The 22,837-nt window shown below is 45.9% G+C and overlaps 2 protein-coding genes across 6 annotated transcripts; both read right to left on the bottom strand.

Moving 5' to 3' along the window:
* Positions 1-2,861: 2,861 nt before the first annotated feature.
* On the bottom strand, positions 2,862-7,257 carry FCRLB (Fc receptor like B). 4 transcript variants are annotated; one of them, XM_030847444.2, is made up of 6 exons: positions 7,227-7,257; positions 6,874-6,894; positions 6,282-6,536; positions 4,437-4,703; positions 3,489-3,634; positions 2,862-3,166 (listed from the first exon to the last, which is right to left on the bottom strand). In XM_030847444.2, the coding sequence occupies exons 1-6, from the start codon at positions 7,255-7,257 to the stop codon at positions 2,960-2,962; spliced, it is 927 nt and encodes a 308-aa protein (XP_030703304.1). In that variant the 3' UTR covers positions 2,862-2,959. The 4 variants fall into 4 exon arrangements, with proteins under 4 accessions (XP_030703304.1, XP_030703305.1, XP_030703306.1 ...); XM_030847446.2 differs by having other exon boundaries at positions 2,959-3,166; positions 3,489-3,675; XM_030847445.2 differs by lacking the exon at positions 6,874-6,894.
* A 7,115-nt stretch (positions 7,258-14,372) lies between these two features.
* On the bottom strand, positions 14,373-22,599 carry FCRLA (Fc receptor like A). Of its 2 annotated transcripts, none has more exons than XM_030847453.2 (6): positions 22,376-22,599; positions 18,727-18,741; positions 18,304-18,456; positions 17,717-17,983; positions 16,959-17,243; positions 14,373-16,119 (listed from the first exon to the last, which is right to left on the bottom strand). In XM_030847453.2, exons 1-6 carry the CDS (start codon positions 22,452-22,454, stop codon positions 15,821-15,823), a joined length of 1,098 nt encoding a protein of 365 aa, XP_030703313.2. In that variant the 5' UTR covers positions 22,455-22,599; the 3' UTR covers positions 14,373-15,820. The 2 variants fall into 2 exon arrangements, with proteins under 2 accessions (XP_030703313.2, XP_030703312.2); XM_030847452.2 differs by having other exon boundaries at positions 18,304-18,495.
* Between the last annotated feature and the right edge of the window lie 238 nt (positions 22,600-22,837).

Genomic DNA, 22,837 nt, shown 5'->3' on the forward strand with positions numbered 1-22,837 from the left:
AGTTTGGACTTTAACCTAGAGGATTTGATTCACTCTTTTACGGGAAAAGTCATAAGTGTAGAACCCAAAGAGTGGAGTTCCTTCTTTCTATAGAGTGAAGTCCAGATAAGAAACTTAGACTCAGGGAGGACAGAATGAGAGAGTAAAGCTGAGATCCAAATGAAACTTGCCAGAACCCTTTCTGCTCTCTGGTGGAGGACATTTGCGTTCCTTGCCTGGTATCTGGTATGGACTCCCACAGGTTTAGGGTCAAGGTCTGAGTCTGAGACACAGAAGTGATCAGGGAACCAGAGAGAAGCAGCTTCCTCCCCAGGCTTCTCCAGCATTTTGTTGCTACCCTTGCTGCTTGGGAATGAGCCTGAGATTCTCCTTAGGCAGCCTGGGCTAGCCCAAAGTTTCCCTAAATGCATGCTGGAACCTTAAACAGAAGCTGGATGAGGACTTTTTTTTTCCCCAGAGGAGCATGGCCAGTAAGCTGCCTGTCTGATATCTCTTGATATTTCCTTAGTGCAGGTCTTCCCGGGAGATCATTAACAGGTATTGTAGGGGAAGATCAACGAGAGCTGGGGAGCTTAAAGACAGTGGAGACTAGAGGGCATAAAACTCACTCTTTCCCCCGCCCCACCCCCCACCCCCCCCCCCCCCCCGCCACACACACATCATTCTAACCCATAAGTTCTTGTTCTTCCCCACTCCCCATATCCCTAACCCTAAATGGAGGTATGTGTCAGGACAGGAAGAAAGATATTGTAGCTGCTAACAAGGTGTGAATGAGGAGATACTGAAGAGATAAAACTCCCTTTTGAATGGCTATTTCACCCTTTTGCTCTCTTAAAAAATGATCAGCTGAGTTTTTAAATTAATTTTTATTGGAGTATAGTTCCTTTACAATGTTGTGTTAATTTCTGCCGTGCAGCAAAGTGAATCAGTTATACGTATCAACTGATTTTTTTTAATGACTCGATTCTTTGATTACCTAGACTCTTGATACTAATGCTAGTCACTTCCTGTCTAGATCAGGGATGGCAGAAACTTCAGGCGACACGGGAGTAGAGTGGGGTTAGCCAGGGAAGGCTTGCTGGGGGAGAGTTCTGAGAAGTGAGCTAAGCCTGCATTAGAAAGGTGGAAATCAGAACCACAAAGACCCTTGTAAACCAGAACCCCAGTACTGGATCATAGGGCCTGGACATAACTCCTCAGGGTTAAGCAAGTGTCCACTGAGGTCAGTTTATTTGATTGCTCTTTTGTAATTTCAAATTAGCTTCTCCTCCAGTAAGGCTTACTGATGCCCTCAGTAAGGAATTCTTCCAAATATCCAACAGGTTAAAGAACCTCTTAACAAGACTTCCATGTTCTGATCCCTTCCTACTTCCCCATGTTCATCTCCTGCCACCTTCTCCCTAAAACACCCCCCCACACACACACACACATGCATAAATACGCATAATTCTCCAACCACTTTCAATTATTTGCAGCTCTACAAACACACCACGGTCTTTTATGTCTCTTTGCCTTTGCACCCTCAGCCTGCATGCCCTACCCCTCAATCTTTTCACATCTCTTCTTGGTGAAATCTTGCTCTTCCTTCAAGATTCAATTTCCTCCTCTGAATTCCCAGTGTTTCATAGAGCACTTATCACATTGCACTGTAATTTGTGTGTGTACCCACCTGCCTCTCTCATTTTTATAATTTCAGTGACTTTGCAGTAATAACACGGTGAAGATAATACTAAGAAGAAAAGGATGAAGTATGTTGATGTTATTCTGGTTAATTGTTCAAAAAGAAATGGGAAATTGCATTGTGACTGAATATGTGTCAAGTAGAAGGATGGGAGGGTAGAGTTGTTATCAGTTCTAAGCCTTAGCAGTAAACGTTAACTGATGAAGGATAAGGACCCAATGAGAAATAAACCTCCTGGGAATAATTCACACCAGACTTGCAGAAAACCAATAGTTTTAGTAGGCAGATGAGGGACTTATAAAAATTGAATTGTATGTTAGTGTTGGAATGGCTCTTCGGGAGGTAAGAACATGGTAAAAACTAGAATTCAGCAATTTTGAGAATTTGTCTTAATCTTTCTTCAAAGAGATTTCTTGATGCTAATAGTACCACTTGTTCAGTTAGGCTAAAGTGAGCATGGCCTGCCTGCTGCCACCAGAGCCCATCAGCCTGTCTAGCTATGTTGGTGCAGGAGGTGCATCTGGGTGAGTCTAACAGTATGCTGACCCTTCTAACCCGGAATGGAGGCCCACACAAGTCCCTTTCCCTCTCTAAAACTAGCCCAGGACTTTGAGGGTATACACTCATCAGAAACAGAACTGAAAGTCTTTTAAAATTTAACATTAAAGTCATGATGAATAATTACAACCTGACCCTTAAATGCTCCAAAGAGCTTAGTACCAAATAACCTTAAGTACCAAAAAACTGCCTGTGCTGAAATACATGTTGGGTGGATTTATATGAAAAGCTAAGGATGACTAAATTCAACTTCCAAACGTATACCTCAAAGTAGTAAATAACAGGTTTCTCCTTCCTTACTGAAATCTGTGAGGGGAAGGGAGCCATCAGAGGGAAGGCCTTGTGGTTACGAGGATGTGCTGTGTTAGACTGACATGGCAGCCACCACACTTTATAAGCCACAGTAAGACAGAGGGATGCAGAGATGGCTTTGTAGCGTCTCCACGTGACGGGAAGCAGGAGAGACCAGGGATGGATACGCCTGGAGAGGGGGCAGTAACCATCCCCTCCCTCAGCTCTCCACAGCAGTGGTCTCAGGGGTTCCCTGACTCACAGCAAAGTGGGAAGCGGGGGTCTCGAGTGTGTCCCTGTGCTCTGGGAAGGCCTGTGCCTCCTTTAATTCCAGGACCACCCGGCTGAGAAGGTCTTTGAGCAGCTGCATTTCTCGGAGCAGAAGGTCCATGTCGGGTTTTAGGGCTCCAGTGGTTTGTTCCAAGGGGGTCAGCGGAGCGCAGGCCGGTGGCCCAGCAGTGGGGGCTCCGCCCGCGGGGAACAGCAGCCCGGCTGAGGTGGTGTTAGGGACGGAGGTGACCGACGGGACCGATATGGACAGCGGGGGCTTTCTGAAGGAAAGCGGCTTGTTACCGGGCGCCAAAGCCGCAGCCTGTGGGACCGGGACGGTGGTGGACGCCACGTCCAGGGGAGAACCTGTGAACGCAACACACAGAGAACCGCACGGCTGAAATCCTTCTCACAAGGGCTGCGGAGTAAGGAGGGGGCAAGGGATGGGGGTGGTGGGGGTGGGAGAGAAGCGCCGGGCCGGGGAGGAGAGTAAGGGGAGTGAGGAGGGTGGGAACAGAGGTGGAGAGGAGGGAAGGAAGGGGGAGGCGGGCGGAGATGGGGGATGGAGATGGAAGCGCGGGGAGAAGAGGGGGGCCGGCGAGACAGGCATTCCAGAGGGGCGGACGCAGTGCTCCCCTCCCGGGTGGGCTACCCGCCCGGGTGGGCTTCCCGAAGGACAGTCACTCACCCCGCCCCGGAAGCTGCAGCCAAGGGCTGCGTTTCCGGACGCTGCGGCTGGCGGTAGCAACCTCGCACCAGTGTGATTCCAGCTCCTCGACCTCGGGCTCGGGGACGGTGTACTCGGCGCCCCAGTCGAAGCGGCGCACGGCGCGACTGTACTTGTAGAAGGCGAACTGCAGCGGCGTGTCGCGCTTCTGAGGGTGCAGGAGTGTCTCGCACCGCAAGACCACTCCGCCGAGGGCCGCGCCGCGAGCCTCCACCCGGCCCATCACCTTCAGCACCGGCGCCTGGAACAGCTCTGCGGAGAGGAGTCCCAGTGGCTAAGGATGCACTTTAGGCCGGCGCGAGGGTCCCAGGGAACCAGGTCCGGCTGGTTCACGGTCCCACGACCCCTCTCCCGGTTTCCCACAAGGGCCCGTAGCCGACCAGGAAGGAGGCTCTGTGTACACGTGGAGGGAGGAAAGTCTTTTGAAATGTGGGGAACGAGTCCACGAGGGAGGGGAGATCTTGAAAGGAGGCGGGACCAGGTATGAACCTTCGTGTCACCTCCCGACTGACACCCAGCTCGGGTTCTCCAGCCTAGAAGGGAGTCGCTGCGCCTGCTTCGCAAGACGCTCAGGAGCAGTTCCCTCGCCCCAGTCCCACAGTGATCCCATCTACTGCCGCTGTCTTTCTGGCTGGGGCTGCGGAGAGAGCTGCCCCCAATGTGGGGGTCTCTACCCGGAGTAAGAAGCTGGATGTGTATCGGGGGGAAGGGACACCTGCCCCCACGCAGGCTACAGATCAAGGGCGACTTCACTGAGGAGGAGGAGAGGAGAACGTGTACTTGGTCCCGCAGAGAAATCCGCCATGTGCCAGCTAATGTAACCTCCGCCCCTCCTTTCCCCGCCTGGTTTCTGTCCCAGAATTTCCCAGGGCTCGTTTGCCTCCCTCCTCGGCCCCAAGTCTCCCCCACCTTGCACGGTCACGGCCACCTTGGCGGAGAACATGGGCGCGCTCTCCACCGGGATGCGCATGGTGCCGGAGCACTGGTAGCGCCCGCTATCGCTGGCGCGCGCCTGGGGCACCGTGTAGTTGGCGCTGGAGTGGAAGTAGCGCACGGGTTGGCCATCGTGGTAGTAGTGAAGTTTGTAGACGACCTTGTCGTACCAACCGCGGCAGCGCATGACCAGCGGCTCGCCCTCGAACACCGCAGCATAGGGTACTTGCAGGATCAGCCAGTCTACGACAGTCAGCACAAACAGACTCCAAGAGAAAGTCCAGCCATGGGTCTCCCATACTTCTCCGCCTCCCTGCTCCCCCGTCCTCCCCCTTTCTCCTCACCAACTCCCTCCCCCCTTACTGGACACCCCAGGAGCCTCAGAACAAGAAGCATCAGAAGGTGAGTGGGAAGGAAAGGGGAAGACCAGCCTTTTATTAGGTACTGAGAAGACAAAGATGCCTGAGACTTGGTTCCAGCCTCAAAGAGCCATGCCCATCAGAATCCAGTTTAAACTCCTTAGGATGGTATCAGGGCCTTCCTGACCTGGCCTCTGCCTACCTTTTCAGCACCATCTCAGGATTCTCCCCTGCCCCATGTCTCCTTTTCTCTCTCCACCTTCCATTCCTAATGCAGGCTAAGTCCATGCATACTGGACTGCTGGGAGAACTGGCCCTGCTCTGAGCCCAGAGGCTTTGTACCTGCCAAGAAGACCCCTTCACCTGCTGTAGTTGAGGCCTGCTTATCCTGCAGATCTGGGCTTAGATCCTGTCTCCTTGAGAAAACTTACCTGACCCCACCCCCAGACTTAGGCACCTCCCCCAGCACCCTTATGTACCTGATCACCATCATCATCATAGCCAACACTTACATAGCCCTAGTGTCTGCTAGATGCCACTTTAGGTGTTTTCCATCGAGAAAGAATTCCGCAAGTGATAGCCACAATCTCTGTGCTACTCACAGTTCCGCAAGCAGTGACTACCGTCTATCATATTCAATATCTTATCTGTACTCGCTATCAATTTCCAAACAAGAAACCACAGAGTATGGATGTGAAGTATAAGTGCTAATCTGAGCACTGAGTGATGATCTTTAAATTCTGAATACAAAATATAGCCTACCAGGCTAAAATGACATAACATTCCCTACAAAGTAGCCAATCCTGTGCCCTAATGAACAAATTACTGTTATTTCTCTTATCCTGTTTGGAAATCCTTTATCCCCCAGGGAATTGGTTTCTTAATTGACTCTTATGTACGCATGTGTACGTGTCTATAATAAAATTTTGCTGAAGTGCTTTCTTCATCTGCTTTTTTCTTTGAAAACCAATCAATTCATTTTTAATCTTCACAACAACCAAAGAAATAGATGCTCTCATTGGCCGTATTTTAGTGATGGGAGGCACAGAGAAGCGTCACACTGTTCAAGCAGGAGTAATTCCCCCAGCTGCACGCAGCCTGCCCAGGGACCCTCACTTTTCCTGCTTTGCTTTGCCCTTTCTCTCCCTACCCAACCCCCCTCCTCAGAAGTTCTCTATTCAGTATACCAGGTCCTTGGAGCCTCTTCTCTTCTGAGCTACTAAATGAACAGAAATGTTTATTTAGTGTCCATTGTGGCATGATGGTAAGGGGACCTTTGGGGCCACACAAGGCTTACTGCATCTCTCACATAGTGCCAAGCAGGTCCCTGCCTGCCCCCATAGACTCAATATAACCCCCTCCTTACTGCCCCAATGGGAGTGGCCCAGTGTCCTCCCCCACAGGAGGACCATCACTACCAGAGGACATGTGTGCTACCCCTCCCCCATGCTCAAACACTCACCATTGGATACAGAGAGGTGGATGGGGTCACTGACAGGTGCTCCCCGTGTCTGGCATCGATACACCCCTGGTGTCTGCACCTCGATGCTCTTCTTGTGAGAGGGCAGGAGTAGGTGACCCAAATACCAGAGAGTGCTGATGGGTCGGAGCTCCAGGAGCAGAGGGTGGTACCCATCACACCGCAAGGTTACCCTTTCCCCCTTGAAGATTGTGGTCCAGGGTGGGTGTAGAGACAATATGGGCTTCTCCAGAGTAGCTGGGAGGGTGGGGTATGGGAGGGTGCAATGTGAAAAAGAGAGTCAAGGTGAGGTGGCCAAAGATGAGGTCTGAGGTTGGGAAATCTCAGAAAACGCTAGCTTCCAGGACCCATCCCTGCGAGACGAGAGACCACATTGGGCTACAAACTAGTCTCCTGCTCAGCACCATTTCTAAGTGCCAGTGCCTACAGGCAAACTGAGTCACTGGGATTGAGGAGCCATGAGAAGAGTCACTACCCCAGAACAGCTAAGAAGTGGGGAGTACCCAAGCAGGTCACTTAGGATGGTTGGAGTGGAAGTTGTAGAAAATCTGGATGAGGGATGTGTAATACTCACCAGCTTGCCCACTGCTTGGAACTGCAAAACAAGAAATAAAGAAGCAAGAAGAAGGAGAATATTGGAGATGAGAGGAAAGAAAGGGACTCTCTTGACCATAGGAAGGATTCAACAAGTCTCAAGACCTGTTTTTCTTCTGCCTTTATTTCTCTCAGCTCTCAGAAATCCCCTTCCTCTTTTCCTCTCCAAAGATAGATAACGAATCGAGGATTGAATATTCCCGCAACACACACACACACACACACACACACACACACACAGAGAGAGAGAGAGAGAGAGAGAGAAATAGCCTGGCCCCCACTCTTCCCCACACCCAAAGTCCTTATGCCGCTGTTACCTCATTGAGGACTCACCCAGGAGCAGGAGGGCTGTCAGTTCCCACATGATGGATGGAGATGCACTGGCATGGGATGGGGGAAGGGAGAGAGAGAAGATGGCCAGTGCTGACCACTGAGTACTCGGAGACACTGCTGCTTCTCCCACCCATTTCTAATTCCTGAAGACGGTGGACTGGAGAGAGCAGGAGACAGGCTGGGTATGTGTCAACTCTCAGGTGTCCCAAGCACCAAACATTGTCCCACCTACACCCCCTGAAGCCACCTCACATCTCAGGCCAGCCCCAGCTCCCGTAGAGAAGGCCTGCTGAGCAGAGTCTGTGCCCTTTCCAGCCCACGAAAGCCACACAGAACCCCAGACTCTGGCAGGTGACCTGCCACCTTCAGGCTCCCAAAAACATCCCACTCCCATCCCACCTCCTCCCCATCCTCCAGCAGGCTCCATAAGCCTCAATTGAGAAAGACATCTTCATGGGCTTGAGGTCCACCCAGGATGTTTATTCTGCTCACTTCCCTGTGACAGACATTGGTGTGAGGCCTAGTGAGGCTGACACTGGATTGCGTTCACCTAGGGTTCACATCCTCCCATGGGTGAATAGAAAAGCATGACTCACCAACCACCTTCTCTGTCACTGTCTTACAGTGTCACAGTCAAGAATAGAAATGTTATGTTTCCCCTTTCTCCCTTCCTGAAACCTTAAACCTTCAGAAATTAGAAAACACTTCTTTCCTACCCATCCCAATGCTCTCACCCTATAGCATCTCCACTCACTTGTGCCTTCCTTCCTTTCATCTGTCCCCAACCATGCCCCAGTTCTAATAGTCCTTACCTGTGTTAGAGAAGTCACTGCATCAGCCCCTTAGAAGCTTCTCAGAACTGTCCTCCCAACTCTGCTGCTTGTGCTTTCCAAGCCATGTGATCATACCCTGAGCAATGGGGAACCTGAATTCTCCTGTAAATACTTAATGAATTTTCCAACCTGATAGTATGTCTCCTTGGGCCGTCTTCTGTCCTCACCCGTGGCTGTTTAATACTGGGGCATCTCCTTCCCTTGGAGCTCTGGCAGAAAGGAGATCCATTATCAGACCCTGTCAACTCTCTTAAAGACAGCCCCTTCCCCTCTTCCTTGCTGATGCCCAAAGCTTCCATCGGAGAATTCCCTCATAGTTTCTCTTAATGTGCTAGTCCTTGTTGAAATGCAGGTGGCCCTTAGGGAAATGTGATTGGTCCTTTAAATTAAGCCGGTCACTTCAGATCCTGTTTTGAGAGCATGTGTTGATAAAAGAGAGATAGAGTCATATGGGTCTGAACAGTAGGGAGGTAATTGATAAGGTGCTCAGGAGTGGGGGAGGGAGGGAACTAGATACCAGGAACAGAGATTATAACTTGCCTGCTTTGGGAGGGGCCAGGCTAGGCAGTGCCCCCAGCTTCCCCACCTCCTGCCTGATGCCTCATCCGGGGCCTGTGTGGGCCTTCCCACATCATTCACAACCTGCCCCCAAGGTCTGACCTCTGCACCAGGTCACCACCTCTATGATATGAATGTAATGCACCCATCAGCTGTCCCTTAGTCTACACAAGCCGACACCATTTTGGCTTCTTATCACTCAGAAGATGGATCTCAGCCTCTTCACCTGATTCCATAAGAAAATTTTTTTTTTTTTAAAGTCATTGGAGGTGATTCATGTATTTAGGCAGTTGAGTTGGTTTTTTTTTTTTTTTTTAATATTTATTTGGCTGCGCCGGGTCTTAGTTGCAGCACGCAGGATCTTTTTTTTTTGAGTTGCAGTTTGCAGGATCTTTTTAGTTGCAGCATGTGGGATCTAGTTCCCTGACCAGGGATCAACCCGGGCCCTCAGCATTGGGAGCACAGAGTCCTAACCACTGGACCACCAGGGAAGTCCCTCCATAAGAAACTTGTTTGCACTCAAAATTCGTGAGGTGTCCGATCTTCCCTGAAAATCTCTAGCATCACCCATAGGGTTCATATCATACAGTGCTCAAATTTTGGCCTGAAGAATGTCCCACCCACACTTCTTTATTCTAGGCTTTCTTCTGAATTCTTCCCAAATTGGGTCTTTTTCTCCATTCAGGACTTTTCCCTGCAGAATTTCTAATTCTTCACGCCTTTACTATGCAGAGAAACTTAACAGTTATCATTTGTTACCTGAGCAATTGTTTGAAGCCTATCACGACATAATTTCTGGACAAGATATGCCGTCATCTGATAAGAATTCTGAGGAACAAGACGTTTTCAGTGATGATAATGGAATATTGCTGCTGTTGCTATTGATGATGACACCAGCTTATTTTCAGTGAGTGCTGCAGCCGTGAGCATGTCACCTGCACCAGGCCACGTGCTTCACAGATGTTACTTTATTTAATCCCCACGAGAGCCCTTTAAGGAAGGATTATTATTATCTCCATTTTACATGTGTGGAAACTGTGGTGATAGAACTGGAATTTAAATAGAAATCTGTCTCACTCTAAAATCTGCTCTGTCTCTCATGCTCACGGCAGACTGTCATCACTAGTCTTTTCAAGTCTCCTCTCTTGTTTTATTATTTTTTACCTTCATTCACATTACCATTCTCTCCCCCACATGAGCACCCACTATATAATGTTTACAATCCTTTATACATGCACATACTTTCGCTTGAGAAATATTTTGTATTATTAATTTACATAAATGGTATTGTGTTTTAGATATTATTTTCTCTTTTAGAACAAAAGCCAGGGTTTAGAGGAATTTGCCTCTTTTTTTTTTTTTTTTTCCTCCCTCGATGATTGAGCTGAGACATCTCACCTCATCTTCTCCGGCCCTTGAACTGGGATTTACATCATTGACTCCCCTGGTTCTCAGGACTTTGGATTCAGACTAAATTATCCTCCCCCATGATCTGCAGACGGCAGATCATGGGACTTCTCAGCTTCCATAATCTCGTGAGCCAATTCCTCATACTCAACTTTCTCTCTCTCTTTCTCTCTCCCCCAGCCCCTGACAACCACCATTCTACTCTTTGCTTCTACAAGTTTGGCTATTTCAAATCCCACACATAAATGAGATCATGCAATATTTGTCTTTCTGTGTCTGGCTTATTTCACTTGGCATAATGTCTTCCAAGTTCATCCATATTGTTGTGAATGGCAGGATTGTCTTTTTTTTAATGGCTGAATAATATTCCATTGTGTGTATAATATATATATAATACATACAATATATAGTGTATATAATATAGTATATATACACATATATCACATTTTCTTTATCCATTCATTTGTTGACATTTAGGTTGTGTTCGCATCTTGGCTGTTGTAAATAATGCTGCAATGAACATGGGAATGCAGATGTCTCTTTGAGATACTGACTTCACATCCTTTAGATATATATCCAGAAGTGGGATTACTGTTCATTAGGCAGTTCTATTTTTAATTTTTTGAGTAATCTCCATACTGTTTTCCATAGTGGCTGCACCAATTTGCATTCCCACCAACAGTGCACAAGTGTTCCGTTTTCTCCACAGCCTTGCCAACATTTGCTATCTTTTGTATTTTTGATAAGAGCCATTTTGACAGGTGTGGGGTGATATCCTATTGTGGTTTTAATTTGCATTTCCCTGATGATTAGTGACATAGAGCACCTTTTTATAATATCTACCCATTGGCAATCTGTATGTCATTTTTTGAGAAATGTCTATTCAGATTCTTTGCCCATTTTTTAATCCAGTTATTGGTTTTTTTGCTATTAAGTTGTTTGAGTTTCTCATATATTTTGGATGTTAACCCCTTATCAGATACAGGGTTTGCAAATATTTTCTCCCATTTCACTCTGTTGATTATTTCCATTGCTGTGCAGAAGCTGTCGCTTCTTCTCATAGATGTACAAAGGAATAAAGAAACATGTAATATAGCCAACTTAGACTTTTAAAAAGCATCCAATTAAAAGCATTAAAATGATTGACCTGAAGTTGAGGTCAAAATTATTTTATTATACCTAGAGAACTGACTTAGGAATAGAAAAGTAAATGGGTTCTTCTCTTCAGAAATGCATAAATATTGGGATCTCTGAGAGTAGTGTCAGTCTGGGCTTTAAGAATGATCTAGTTCAATAATTCTCACTTTGGTCTGTAGATACCTGGGGGTTCTAATGACCCTTTAAGGGGCCTGCAAAGTCAAAACTATGTTTATAATAATACTAAGAGGTTATTTGCCTTTTTCACTAGGTTGACACTTGCATTGATGGCATAAAGCAACAGGGGATAAAACTGCTAACTCCAAAGCACAATTTAAGGCAGTGGCACCAAACTGTATGTTTCACCGTTACGTTATGCACTCACAGTAAGAAATCAAAACCAAAACAAAACCTTGATGAAATAATTTTAAAAATTAATTTTATTAAATTTTGAGCTCAAAATATACATATTTTTAATATTCTGTGTGATGAAATAGGAAGTATGCACTTCTGTACTGAAGTACAAAGGCCGTCTTCATTGAAAGCTGTTACACAATTGAGTTCTGAGCTGAACCAGAACAAGCTACCCTTTTTCTCAGAATACCATTTTTAATTGAAAGAATGACTAAAACATTGGTCATTCAGACTTGGGTATTTCTCAGACATTTTCTCAAGAGTGAACAAAGTGAGTCTGTCACTTCAAGGAAAACATCTGACAGTAATTATTGCCAATGATGAAACTCAAGCTTTCAAATGAAAATTAGAATTTTGGGAAAATTTGTATTCATGATCATGATATTGACAGCTTCCCAGTAAGTAAAGACTTTTCTGAAGATATTGGTGGTGATATTACATTCGATTTTTAAAATATTGTATATAGTGAGATGGTATCAACGTTTGAAAGATCTGTATAACTTTGTGAACAAATATTTTCAACCGACCAATGCATGGGTGAAAGATCTGTTTAAAGTACAAGAAGGACCAATGAATTTTAATGTAACAGAGTAAGAAACACTTGTTGCTATGGTTTCAGATTCCATAATGCAACTCCTGTTTAAGAAACTACCCCTTGTCGAGTTTTCAGGAAGCATCAAAGAAGAATATCTACAATTATATGAAAAGACTCTTAAAATGCAACTACAAATCTATGAGGCAGGGTTTTCTTCATAAGCTTCCATTGAACTCTCCTTGGAGAGCAGAGATCATGTTAAATTTGTCTTCTTTTTTTCTTATAGAACCTTGCACAGTACTTTGCACATAAATGTCAAATTAAATGAAGGTGCTTCTGTACTGACAAAAATTAGCTGTCTTGTCTGGCTGGGAAAATGTGTGAAACATCTACAGTCATGTCTTTAAGGTTAACAAAAAAATGTTCACCAAATCCAAAAATAGTAAGGGTATACTGGGGGCAATCTTTAGTAAGTTAGGGTTACTTGGGGATCAGTAAAGGAAAGAACTACTTCATACTGTAGATAATAAACTTGGCTTCTTATTACTGCTAAGAAAAGACAATGGCAGAAAACAAAAAGGAATTTGAAGATGATTTAGAGAAATATATATATATATATATTTAAGGAGGCCTAAATTCCTACTCTGAGAAGATTTTAAAAATTAATAATTTAGGGCTTCCATGGTGGGGCAGTGGTTAAGAATCGGCCTGACAATGCAGGGAACACGGGTTCGAGCCCTGGTCCGGGAAGATCTCACATGCCACAGAGCAACTAAGCCCGTGAGCCATAACTACGCTCTGAGCCTGCACTCTAGAGCCCACATACCACAACTACTGCAGCCCACACGCCTAAAGCCCATGCTCCACAACAAGAGAAGCCCGTGCACTGCAATGAAGAGTAGCCTCCTGCTCGCCGCAACTTAAAAAGCCCGCGCGCAGCAACGAAAACACAATGCAGCCAAAAATAAATAAATGAAATACATTTTTAAAATTAAAAAAATTAATAATTATATCTACCTGTGTGCTCCTCCCCGATGGTTTCTCCCATTAGCCCCTCAGAGGTAACTACTATCCTGACCTTGGTGTTTCCATTTTTGTGCCTTTTTAAAAAGGTTTATCGTATGTATGAGTGAATGGTTAAGCAATATATTCCTTTGTATAAAGGGCATCACACCATATGGTATCTTCTGGGACTTGCTTTTTGCACTGAATGTTAATATTCCTGATATTCTTTTATGTTGCTGCATTGTAGCTAGGGTTCATTTATTCTACTGTTGTATAGTATTCTGTTCTGTGAAGCTAGCACAACTTATCCATTTTTTCATTGGACAACTGAATTGACTCCAAAGTTTTGATTTTACAAATAGTGCTATTATGAACATTATTGTATTTGTCTTCTGGTGTACATGTACTCGGCATATATATCCGGGCATGGAATTCTGGGTTATAGGGTATGCAAGTATTCGCCTTTACAAGATAATAGATGTGCTTTGTATCTAATGTTTATTTCAGAGATAACATCCAGTGTAGCTGCATTAGGACCTCTGTGGGTTACAGAATCCTAAACTGCACAGGTCATAAACCCAATCTAGTATAACAATTCCTCTTTCCCACCCCCTCTCCAACTTCCCCAGGACAGGTAGAGACAGATAAAAGCTCTCTCTCTCTGCCTCTCTGTCTCTCTCTCTTCATTCTTTCAGTTATGTTCTTGCCTTCCTCATCCCTGATGATAACAGATTCTCTCCCTGAGGCTTCCAAGCTCCTGACCAAATCTGGGCCCCCTGGGGAGAATCTGGAGATTTTGCTGATGCCAGACATACCACTCGTCCTTTAAGGTTCAGCTTAATTCCCATCTTCTTCAGGATGCCTTCCCTTATTATGCTGACCCAATTCAATTCAATGAAACAAAATTTACAAGAGTTTAAATATGCCTCATTAAACTAGACACCAATGAGTCAATGTAGATCAGAGAGCTCAAGGAGCTCTCAAAGTGTTCACCCTCTAGTGAACAGAAATAAGATAGCAAAAAATTAAAATGCAGTGTGACGATAGAGGTCCACACAGACACATGGATGACGAGTACAGAAGTGAGACACTTAGTCAGCTGCACCCACTTCTTCCTTTCTTGATCTAGGTTAGCTTTTATTGTCTGGACATGACTTCCTTATTTAGCATGAGCTTGCAGGATGCATTCATGAACATGGTACCATTAGCTGAAATCAATTCCATGTAGAATGGTTATAACATAGTATCTTTGGAGATCCAACATAGTCCACTGGCAGTTAAGCTTCCACTTTGGTCATCCACCAAATGACATATCTCTGGTCATCATTTCTTGCAACTCCCATTCATACAGTTGTTAATCGATCCTCTCACGCTGCAGTGATATTTGTGGACTTTTACCAATTTCCAGTTTCTTTCTCATCTTTCCACTTGAAGGTGTTAGGAGCCACCATAAAACTGGCATTTTAGAGGGAGCTAGGAACCACCATAAAACTCAAATTTTAACATCCAGCATGATTCTGTTCCTTTATTTCTTTGTGGCATGTCTGGACCGATCACAGGTACATATTTTGTAAATAACTGTGGGTCCAAACTATACACAGAATAAATGGCACAAAGAAAAAGTACACTGGATAACCTCATACCACATGATTTAGGAGAAACGTGGTAGAACGCTCTTTGGCTGAGGTCATGAAATGGTGTGCTAACTCACTGACCAAAACTTCCTGTAGAATCTGGCAGGCTCGCTCTCATTGGCTGAGAATATACAATAGCAGTCCAAGCATAGAAAATAAAGTATTACTATGGTACCAAAATAGATTTATGTATATTTTTAAAGAAAACTATTTCAGAGATGGATTAAAACAAATAATTGCTGCTCTGGCATTGTTCTACTCGATCACATGTTTCTGAGTCCACTAGGATCCTATGGGAAATTTTTATATACCCTGCTTTAATTGTTTAATGGGTAGGAGTGTTACTGCCCCTCCATCCCAAATTGTAAACTTTCTATAGACAGAGACACTGTCTTATGGGTATACTTAACATAGCATCAACTTGGGCATGTAGCAGAGGCCAACAAAATACCAGCACGTCATTAATATTTGCTGAATAAGGCTAGGAGGAGAGAATAAGTAGAAGAAGCAAAGGTCCACCCCAGAGTCCAACACCTCCATTAGGCTGGGGTTTCCCAACCTCAGCACTATTGACATTTTGGACCAGATAATCCTCTGTTGTGGAAGGCTGTTCTGTGTATTATAGGATGTTTAGCAGCATCCCCAGCTTCTACTCACTAGACACCAGGAGCACACCCTCCCTGCAATGTAACAATCAAAAATTTCTCCAGACATTGCCAAATGTCCCCTAGGGTGGGGAGGGATTGCCCTTGGTTGAGATTGCTGCATTAAATCTATCATCTCATTGCTTCTCTTTCAATCACCAGATTCTGGTCTGGGCAACAGAAGGCAACTCCTGGTCTAGATAGAGCAGGAATATGTTGTCATGTTCAGGGAGAATATACAATTATAGCTAAACTCTAATTACCACTTTGTACACGTTTATTTATACTCACCTATCCCTGTTAACTCTAGCGAAACACTGGGCAGCTTGTAAAACTACTTACGCTTAAGTATGGAACAGAAAGAGGACAACTAGAAAGAGTTGGATTTATTGGGGGTAGTTGAGCAACACGGCAGGTGAATTATTTACTAATATTTGGCAGGATCCTTTGTGGCCTGAAGCTTCAGGTGGCTGGACAAGTCCCTCAGCTCCATGACCAGGTGACCAAGGATGACCCTCATATCCTGTATTTGTTTGAGGAGAATACGCATCTGGTGATGCAGATGGGGATCTGGGAAGTGCAGAGGAGAAGAGGAGCCCAGATCCTTAGAAGAAGGGGTGGGCAGTGGAGGCAGAGGCCCAGGGGGCTCCGTAGAAGTAGTTTCTGGAGCAGCTGATTTCTGAGGAGCTGGATTCAAGGTGGGGGGTGCAGCAGAGCTGGAGGGACCTGGATTATGGGATAGGAGACACAGACAAGAGTGAAGTCTGACTCTGGCCCTACCCTCATATTCCTGGTCAGTCTTTCTTATTCTCTGAAAATAGCTGTGGGGCCCAATGGCAACAAAATCCTGAGGACTCTGGTCCAAATTTGAATGTGAAGCATAGTTACTTCTGCTTGAAAATCTTGCACAATGAAGCCTCATCATTAGAGGACTATGGATATTAGCCAGTTCTTCCCCTTTCAGTCTAATTCCTTGCAACATGCATGTGGTAACTGGTCCTAGGTCAACCTCTTATTGTATATGCCATTAGTGTAATTCCTTACCCTTGTGCCAGCCTTCAGTGTTTTGAGGACACCTCTGCTGGCCCCTCGAGTCACCTCCTCTTCAGAATGAGCATCTCCCATTCCTCCCATTATTTTCCTTCTGACATGACCCAAGCGCCCTCACTACCCTGGACACCTCCTCTGGGTATATTTCAGGTCAAATGCAGCCTTCTTAATGGGGACTCCCAGAATTGAATAAGAACTCCAGACTACTTCGTCCTCACAGTAGATACTATATTCCTACAAATGCCCAGAGGTCATGTAGGGAGTGTAAAGTCTACGGGGAAGCAGCTGTGGAGTTGGCTCAGGTCTTCGTTTGATGAGGTATACGCCACAGTCTGAGGGAGAAGTTTCCTATTTGTGCTTTCTTCCATCACTAGGGACTCTGGCTTATGGTTCCTGCCTCCCATGTGTCCTTTCTTAACCTGCTTACACTGAACCTTAGCTCAAAAACCCAATTGTCCTATTCCCCCCCTACCCCTGCCTTTTCACACACACCAGACATATACACACTAACTCACCCTGCACCCTGATCTCCAGCTTGGGGCTCTGTTTCCAAACTTGGTTGTCCTCAGTGGCTGCTTCACACCAGTAGGACCCAGAGTGTGCCTCTGAAGCAGTAGGGATCTGGAATTCTGAGGAAGGGCCCCTGCTACGCACTGTCCTGCTGTCCTTGTAGAAGGAGAAGAGGAGGTGGGCAGCTGACCTCTGCAGGGGCAGCTTTGTCTGACAGCTCAGGGTTACCGGCCTTCCCTCTTGGGGCTCAGCTGAAGGTGTGGCTCTGAGAACCGGGGCTCGAAACAGTTCTGGGGGAGAGATAGGTGAGGAAGAAGAGCTCAGCCATCCTACATTCAGGTGGACCCATGACAGGCAAAGACCCCCAGTCACACTTTCCTTCCCCTATTTCAATCGGGAAGGAGTTCTCTTAGAGAAGTTCCCATTTGAAACTTTCAAGTCCTATCTCTCTTCAATAGACAGGACTAGAAAAGATCTAGAGATGGGCACATCTGACCGTAATCCAGATGCCTAGTCAGTGAACATTGGGAAGCATAGAACTGTAGGACAAAGCAGCAGGAAACATGCTGAACTTGGAGTTGGGCTAAATGACTTGAAAAGGCAATGCTAAGATGCTGCCCCTTTTGAAGCCCAACTTGGACATTTGTCAGCAACCTACTCCTTAACCCTTCAGTGACCTTACCATCTCCAGTGAAAGACATTTCTGGTCCCTCTGTCTCTCCCCACCTGCCTCTGCCACAATGACACGGCCTCTAGCTCTTACCTTGAACTGTGATAGCCACAGGAGATGCCGTTTCTGGGCTCCCAGGACCAGGGCTCCTGAAGATAGCACTGCAGTGGTAGTGCCCGCTGTCTGCCTTTCGCGCCACGGCGATGGAGAATTCCTTGTTAGGTCCAGGGGGACCCAGGGCTGAGCCATCTTGGTAAAAGGTGACCTGGGTCAGTGGCCAGTCTTGCCAGGCCTGGCAGCGCAGAACCAGAGGGTCTCCCTCAAATATAGGCCAGGCTGGACTTTGGAGGATCAGCCAGTCTGCGGTCCAAAGCAAGAGCTGAGTGTGACCCACTGCCTTCCTTGGGAGCTCCCTCAGTGCTGCCCACAACAGACCACTCTAATCTTTCTCTGAGGGGCCAGGTAACTTTCACCACTGGTTGGGAGTATAGAACAATTTCTCTAGGGCCTAGCACAGAGGGCACCCTGGCTTCTTGGGCTGAAGATGGGGCAGATGATATCTCATCCCCTGGCCAGTTTCAGGGGGCACCTTCCTGAGTGGGCTGTGGGGCTGAAAGGAGAACTTTGGGAAATGGGAGAAAGACCTGGCCTGCACTGGTCAGTCCTTCCTGGGACCTCACCGTAGGACACAATCAGATGGAAGGGTTCACTGAAAGTGTAGCCCTTGACCTGGAAGTCGACTTCCCTTGGGTCCGTCAAGTCATCCTCAGTGTGGCAGCTGCCCTCCTGGGTGCTGACAGGTCCTTCGCACTGGAGCGCCTCAAAACCGGCAGCTGAGGAGGGCATGGTCCGAGAAGAACCAGAAAATGATGCTGTGATTGGAGAAAGAGGACAGGAAATTGCTTTCCGCAAGAGTTCCTCCCTCTCCTCAGGGAATTATATTTTTTAGAGTGGAATAGGAAGACATCAAAAGATTTTTTCCAAGAGACCCATATGGATCTCTCGGAGGGATACAGCTGACTTGATTCGCTGGCTTCCAGGTGCTGTCAGTGAACGGACTGTGGTTTGAAGAAGGGGTGCGGGGGAGAGAATGGTGAACTCACCAGTATGACATCCAGCTGCAGTGCAGGAAGCCAGAGGCCAAAGACAACGAGGACCCCAGAGCCGGCAGACACAGGACAGGAGGGAAAGGGAGATGATCAGATTCTAACATTTGTTGGGTGTTTACCACATACCAGACACTGCCAGCCATGTTCACACCTTATCACACAAATCTTGCAAGATTTCTAGGTATGTGATTTCACTCCCATTTTATAAATCTTAAATGAAACAGGTTTAGAAAAGTCAATTCGTTTACCCCCAATTTAAAAAGAGAGTAGGGAGTGGAGCAAGAAACTCAGGTATGTCTGAGTCCAAAATCAGTGTTCTTTTTACTTCATTGTTCAGACATGATCTACTTTAGTCTTCAGACCTTCCTTGGGGACTTTCTTCCAAATTTTCATTTCCCCAAATTCACTTGGTTCTTCATCCTTGAACATGTTATCTACAAACTAGCTTTTAGTATCTTCTTCCTTGCTCCCCCTTTCAGGTCTTCCTTTTTCAGCCATCTCTAACTTAATGTCCTCTGTCCCTTGAACTTTCCCTGGCAACGGTAGAGTCCATCCTGTGTCTTTCTCTCTACACCTGAACCTCTACTCTCAGTCTGTACTGGTAACTATGGAACAATTCTTTCTTTGCTTGGGGTTGAATAGAGTTACAGATTTCTCACTACATGTCTCCTCAACCTATCTCTTAGTTCCATGGTTGACCAAGGCAAGGTAAATTTCTCCCATCTCCACGACTGCTTCTTGTCCCTCATAATGCCTCTCCTCCTCTTCTGACTCCATGGTCATTAACATGTACTCAGTTATTCACTCTGTCCTTTCCTATCCTACTTGCTTTTGTTCCCTTCCACTTCCAAAGGCCCAGGACTCTTCTTTGACCTTGTAACCTCCCTTAGCAAGGCCCCTCTCTACTTCCTAATTCTCATTAAATAGTACCAAGTACTTTCTTTAGATCCTCTCTCAGCTCCCTTCACCACTCTGCTACCCATTTTCAGTTCCTCCATTGTCACTCAACTAGACTCAGCCTCCTGTCTTTTTCTAAAATAAAATACTGTTGGGCTATCAGGCACTTTCACTCAATAAACTATGTAGTAGTTGTTATTATTCTCGTTTTATGGATAGGAAAACCAAATTCAGAAAGATGAAAAGTGACTTTTTCAAAGTGGCATAGAGCTGGTAACTAAAAGAAGAGGGGCTTGAAAACAGAGCATCTGATTCCATGTCTAGAGTTCTCACAACAATACCACTGCTGTATCTTAATACAGTCACCCAGTCCTGTCTCTATGAGTTCAATAAAACAACTCTTGTGCAGGGATAAAGCAGGTGCTGAGAATTCAAAGATAAATAAGAGAAAGTTAAAAAACAAACAAAAAGGCATTGTCCCTGCCTACAAATAACTCTCAGTTCAGTGGATGCACAGGCATGGGAAGAGATTGTTTCAGCACAAGGAAGAAAGTAATATGAAAGAATTATCACAGGTAGCCATCAAAGCAGAGAGGAGGGTTCAAGGAAGATTTCCCGGTAAAGATGCCACCTAAGCTGAGTCTTTAGGGATGCCAAGAGTCTGTAAGTGAGAGAGGAATAGGGAGCAATGGGGAGAGCTCATTTCAGGCAGAGGTAGCAGTATGAGCAAAACTTTGGAGATAGGTAAGGGTCTGGTGTGTGAATATAAGCAAGTTGGGATTTATTAGAGAATAAATTGCAAGGCTCAAAGGGTGAGAGAAGAAGCTGAAAAGTTTTAAAAGATGCCAAGTTACGGTGGACCCTTAATGCCATGATAAGTATCTTAGGCTAGCAGAGTTGGATTTTAGAAATCACTCTGGCTGCAGAGTGCAGAATGTATTTCAAGGACACAAGGCTGAGATATGAAGATTAGTTAGGAAGCTGTTGGTCTAGCCCCAGACAGAAATGATGAGGGCTTGTCCTAGGATACCGTTAGTTATGTTTCAGGGAAGAGACGGGCTCTAAGACCAACTTAGAAGGTAGACATTGCCAAACTTGATAATTGATCATGTGTAGAGGATGAAGGAGAAGGAGGAATCTAGGTTGTCTCCCAAGTTTTTGACCAGGATATCAGGGTGGATACCATTAACTGAGATCAGAAATAGTGAAAGATGAAATTAGGAGAATTCCCTTGTGGCCTAGTGGTTAGGATTCTGGGCTTTCACTGCCATGGCCTGGAGTTCAATCCCTGGTCAGGGAACTGAGATCCCACAAGCCCGCAAGCAGTGTGGCACAGCCAAAAAGAAGATGAAATTAGGAGAGGGAGGGACCAAGAGGACAGAGCTCTGGTCATATTGTGCTGAGATACCTTGAAACATACAGGTAGCTATGTCTTGTGCAAAGCTTGATGTTTGAATGTGAAACTCAAAAGCATGATTAGGGTTGGAGATATGACTTAGACCTCTTAATTATAGAGTTGTAGTGGTAAAAATTATACAGACAAATAGCTTACTAAGGAGACTGTAAATTAAAAAGTAGGGAGGCAAGGATACAACTGTAGAAAACACCAGTCTTTAAGAGAAAGAGGGACTTCCCTGGTGGCGCAGCAGTTAAGAATCCGCCTGCCAATTCAGGTGACATGTGTTCAAGCCCTGGTCCGGGAAGATCCCACATGCCGCGGAGCAACGAAGCCTGTGCGCCACAACTACTGAGCCTGCATGCCACAACTACTGAAGCCCATGCACCTAGAGCCCACACTTCACAACAAGAGAAACCACCGCAATGAGAAGCCCGTGCGCCAGAATGAGGAGTAGCCCTCGCTCGCCACAACTAGAGAAAGCCCATGCACAACAACGAAGACCCAATGCAGCCAAAAAAAAAAAAAAAATTTAATTAATTAATTAATTAAAATAAATAAATAAAATAAAAATTTTTTTAAAAAAAGAGAAAGAGAAGCCACCAAAGGGACCAAGCGAGATACATGGAGTACAGGGAGAAGCCAGGGGAGTAGAGATTGCCGAGGAAGAATAACTGATCAACAGTGCCCAATACAGAGAAGCCCAGCAGGATAAGATTTTAAAAATGTGCAGTGTTGGGCTTCCCTGGTGGCGCAGTGGTTGAGAGTCTACCTGCCAATGCAGGGGACACAGGTTCGTGCCCCGGCCCGGGAAGATCCCACATGCCGTGGAGCAGCTGGGCCCGTGAGCCATGGCCGCTGAGCCTGAGCGTCCAGAGCCTGTGTTCTGCAACGGGAGAGGCCACAACAGTGAGAGGCCCGCGTACCGCAAAAAAAAAAGTGCAGTGTCAGTATAAAGGTCATAGCACCCTGACCAAAACTTCCAGTGGAAGTTTCCAGTGGAAGCCAGACTGTAAGCATTGAGGAGTGAGTGAAAAGTGGGGAAGTGGAGAAAGCAAGTTCAGACTACTCTTTCAAGAAATTTATCTGAGAAAAGGAAGAAAAGAACTGAGATGGTAGCTAAAGAAGACATCATAGTCAAGGGGACTTTTAGGATGGAAAAACTTTGAAGATTTTTATATTCAGAAAGAGCCATTCAGTCCTGCACACCAAACTTGCTTATACTATCCTTCTTATCCCACCTGAACACGACTTCTTTGGAGGGCTGAAGTTAGTCCCTGCTTCTTTCCTGGGTCTTTTCCCCAAAGTCAGGAATATCTCCATTTCCACACATTCAAAGATTTTACTTACCCAGTAGCATCTGGGCTGCCCAGAGCATAGCAGGAGAAAAGTAGAAGACCCCAGCCATGAGGACACAGCCCAGCTTCATGGTGACTGTGTTTAGGTCCCCTGCAGCTTCTAACACACTGATTTTCTTCAACACGATACCTCTCAAATTAGAAAAGAGGAAGTAAATCTAACTGTCTGATCTCCTTTCATATGGGACCTATTTTAAAATTTTATTTATTTATTTGTTTATTTATTTATTTATTTTTGGCTGTGTCAGGTCTTAGTTGTGGCGCGCAGGCTTCTCTCTAGTTGTAGTGCGCAGTCTCCAGAGTGCGTGGGCTGGGCTCGGTAGTTGCGACGCACGGGCTTAGTTGCCCCGAGGCATGGGGGATCTTAGTTCCCCAACCAGGGAACAGACCCTGCATCCCCTGCATTAGAAGGTGGATTCTTAACCACTGGACCACCAGGGAAGTCCCTGGGGCC

The sequence above is a fragment of the Globicephala melas genome, chromosome 1, assembly GCF_963455315.2.
Source record: "Globicephala melas chromosome 1, mGloMel1.2, whole genome shotgun sequence".
In the NCBI taxonomy this organism is placed as follows: Eukaryota; Metazoa; Chordata; class Mammalia; order Artiodactyla; family Delphinidae; genus Globicephala; species Globicephala melas.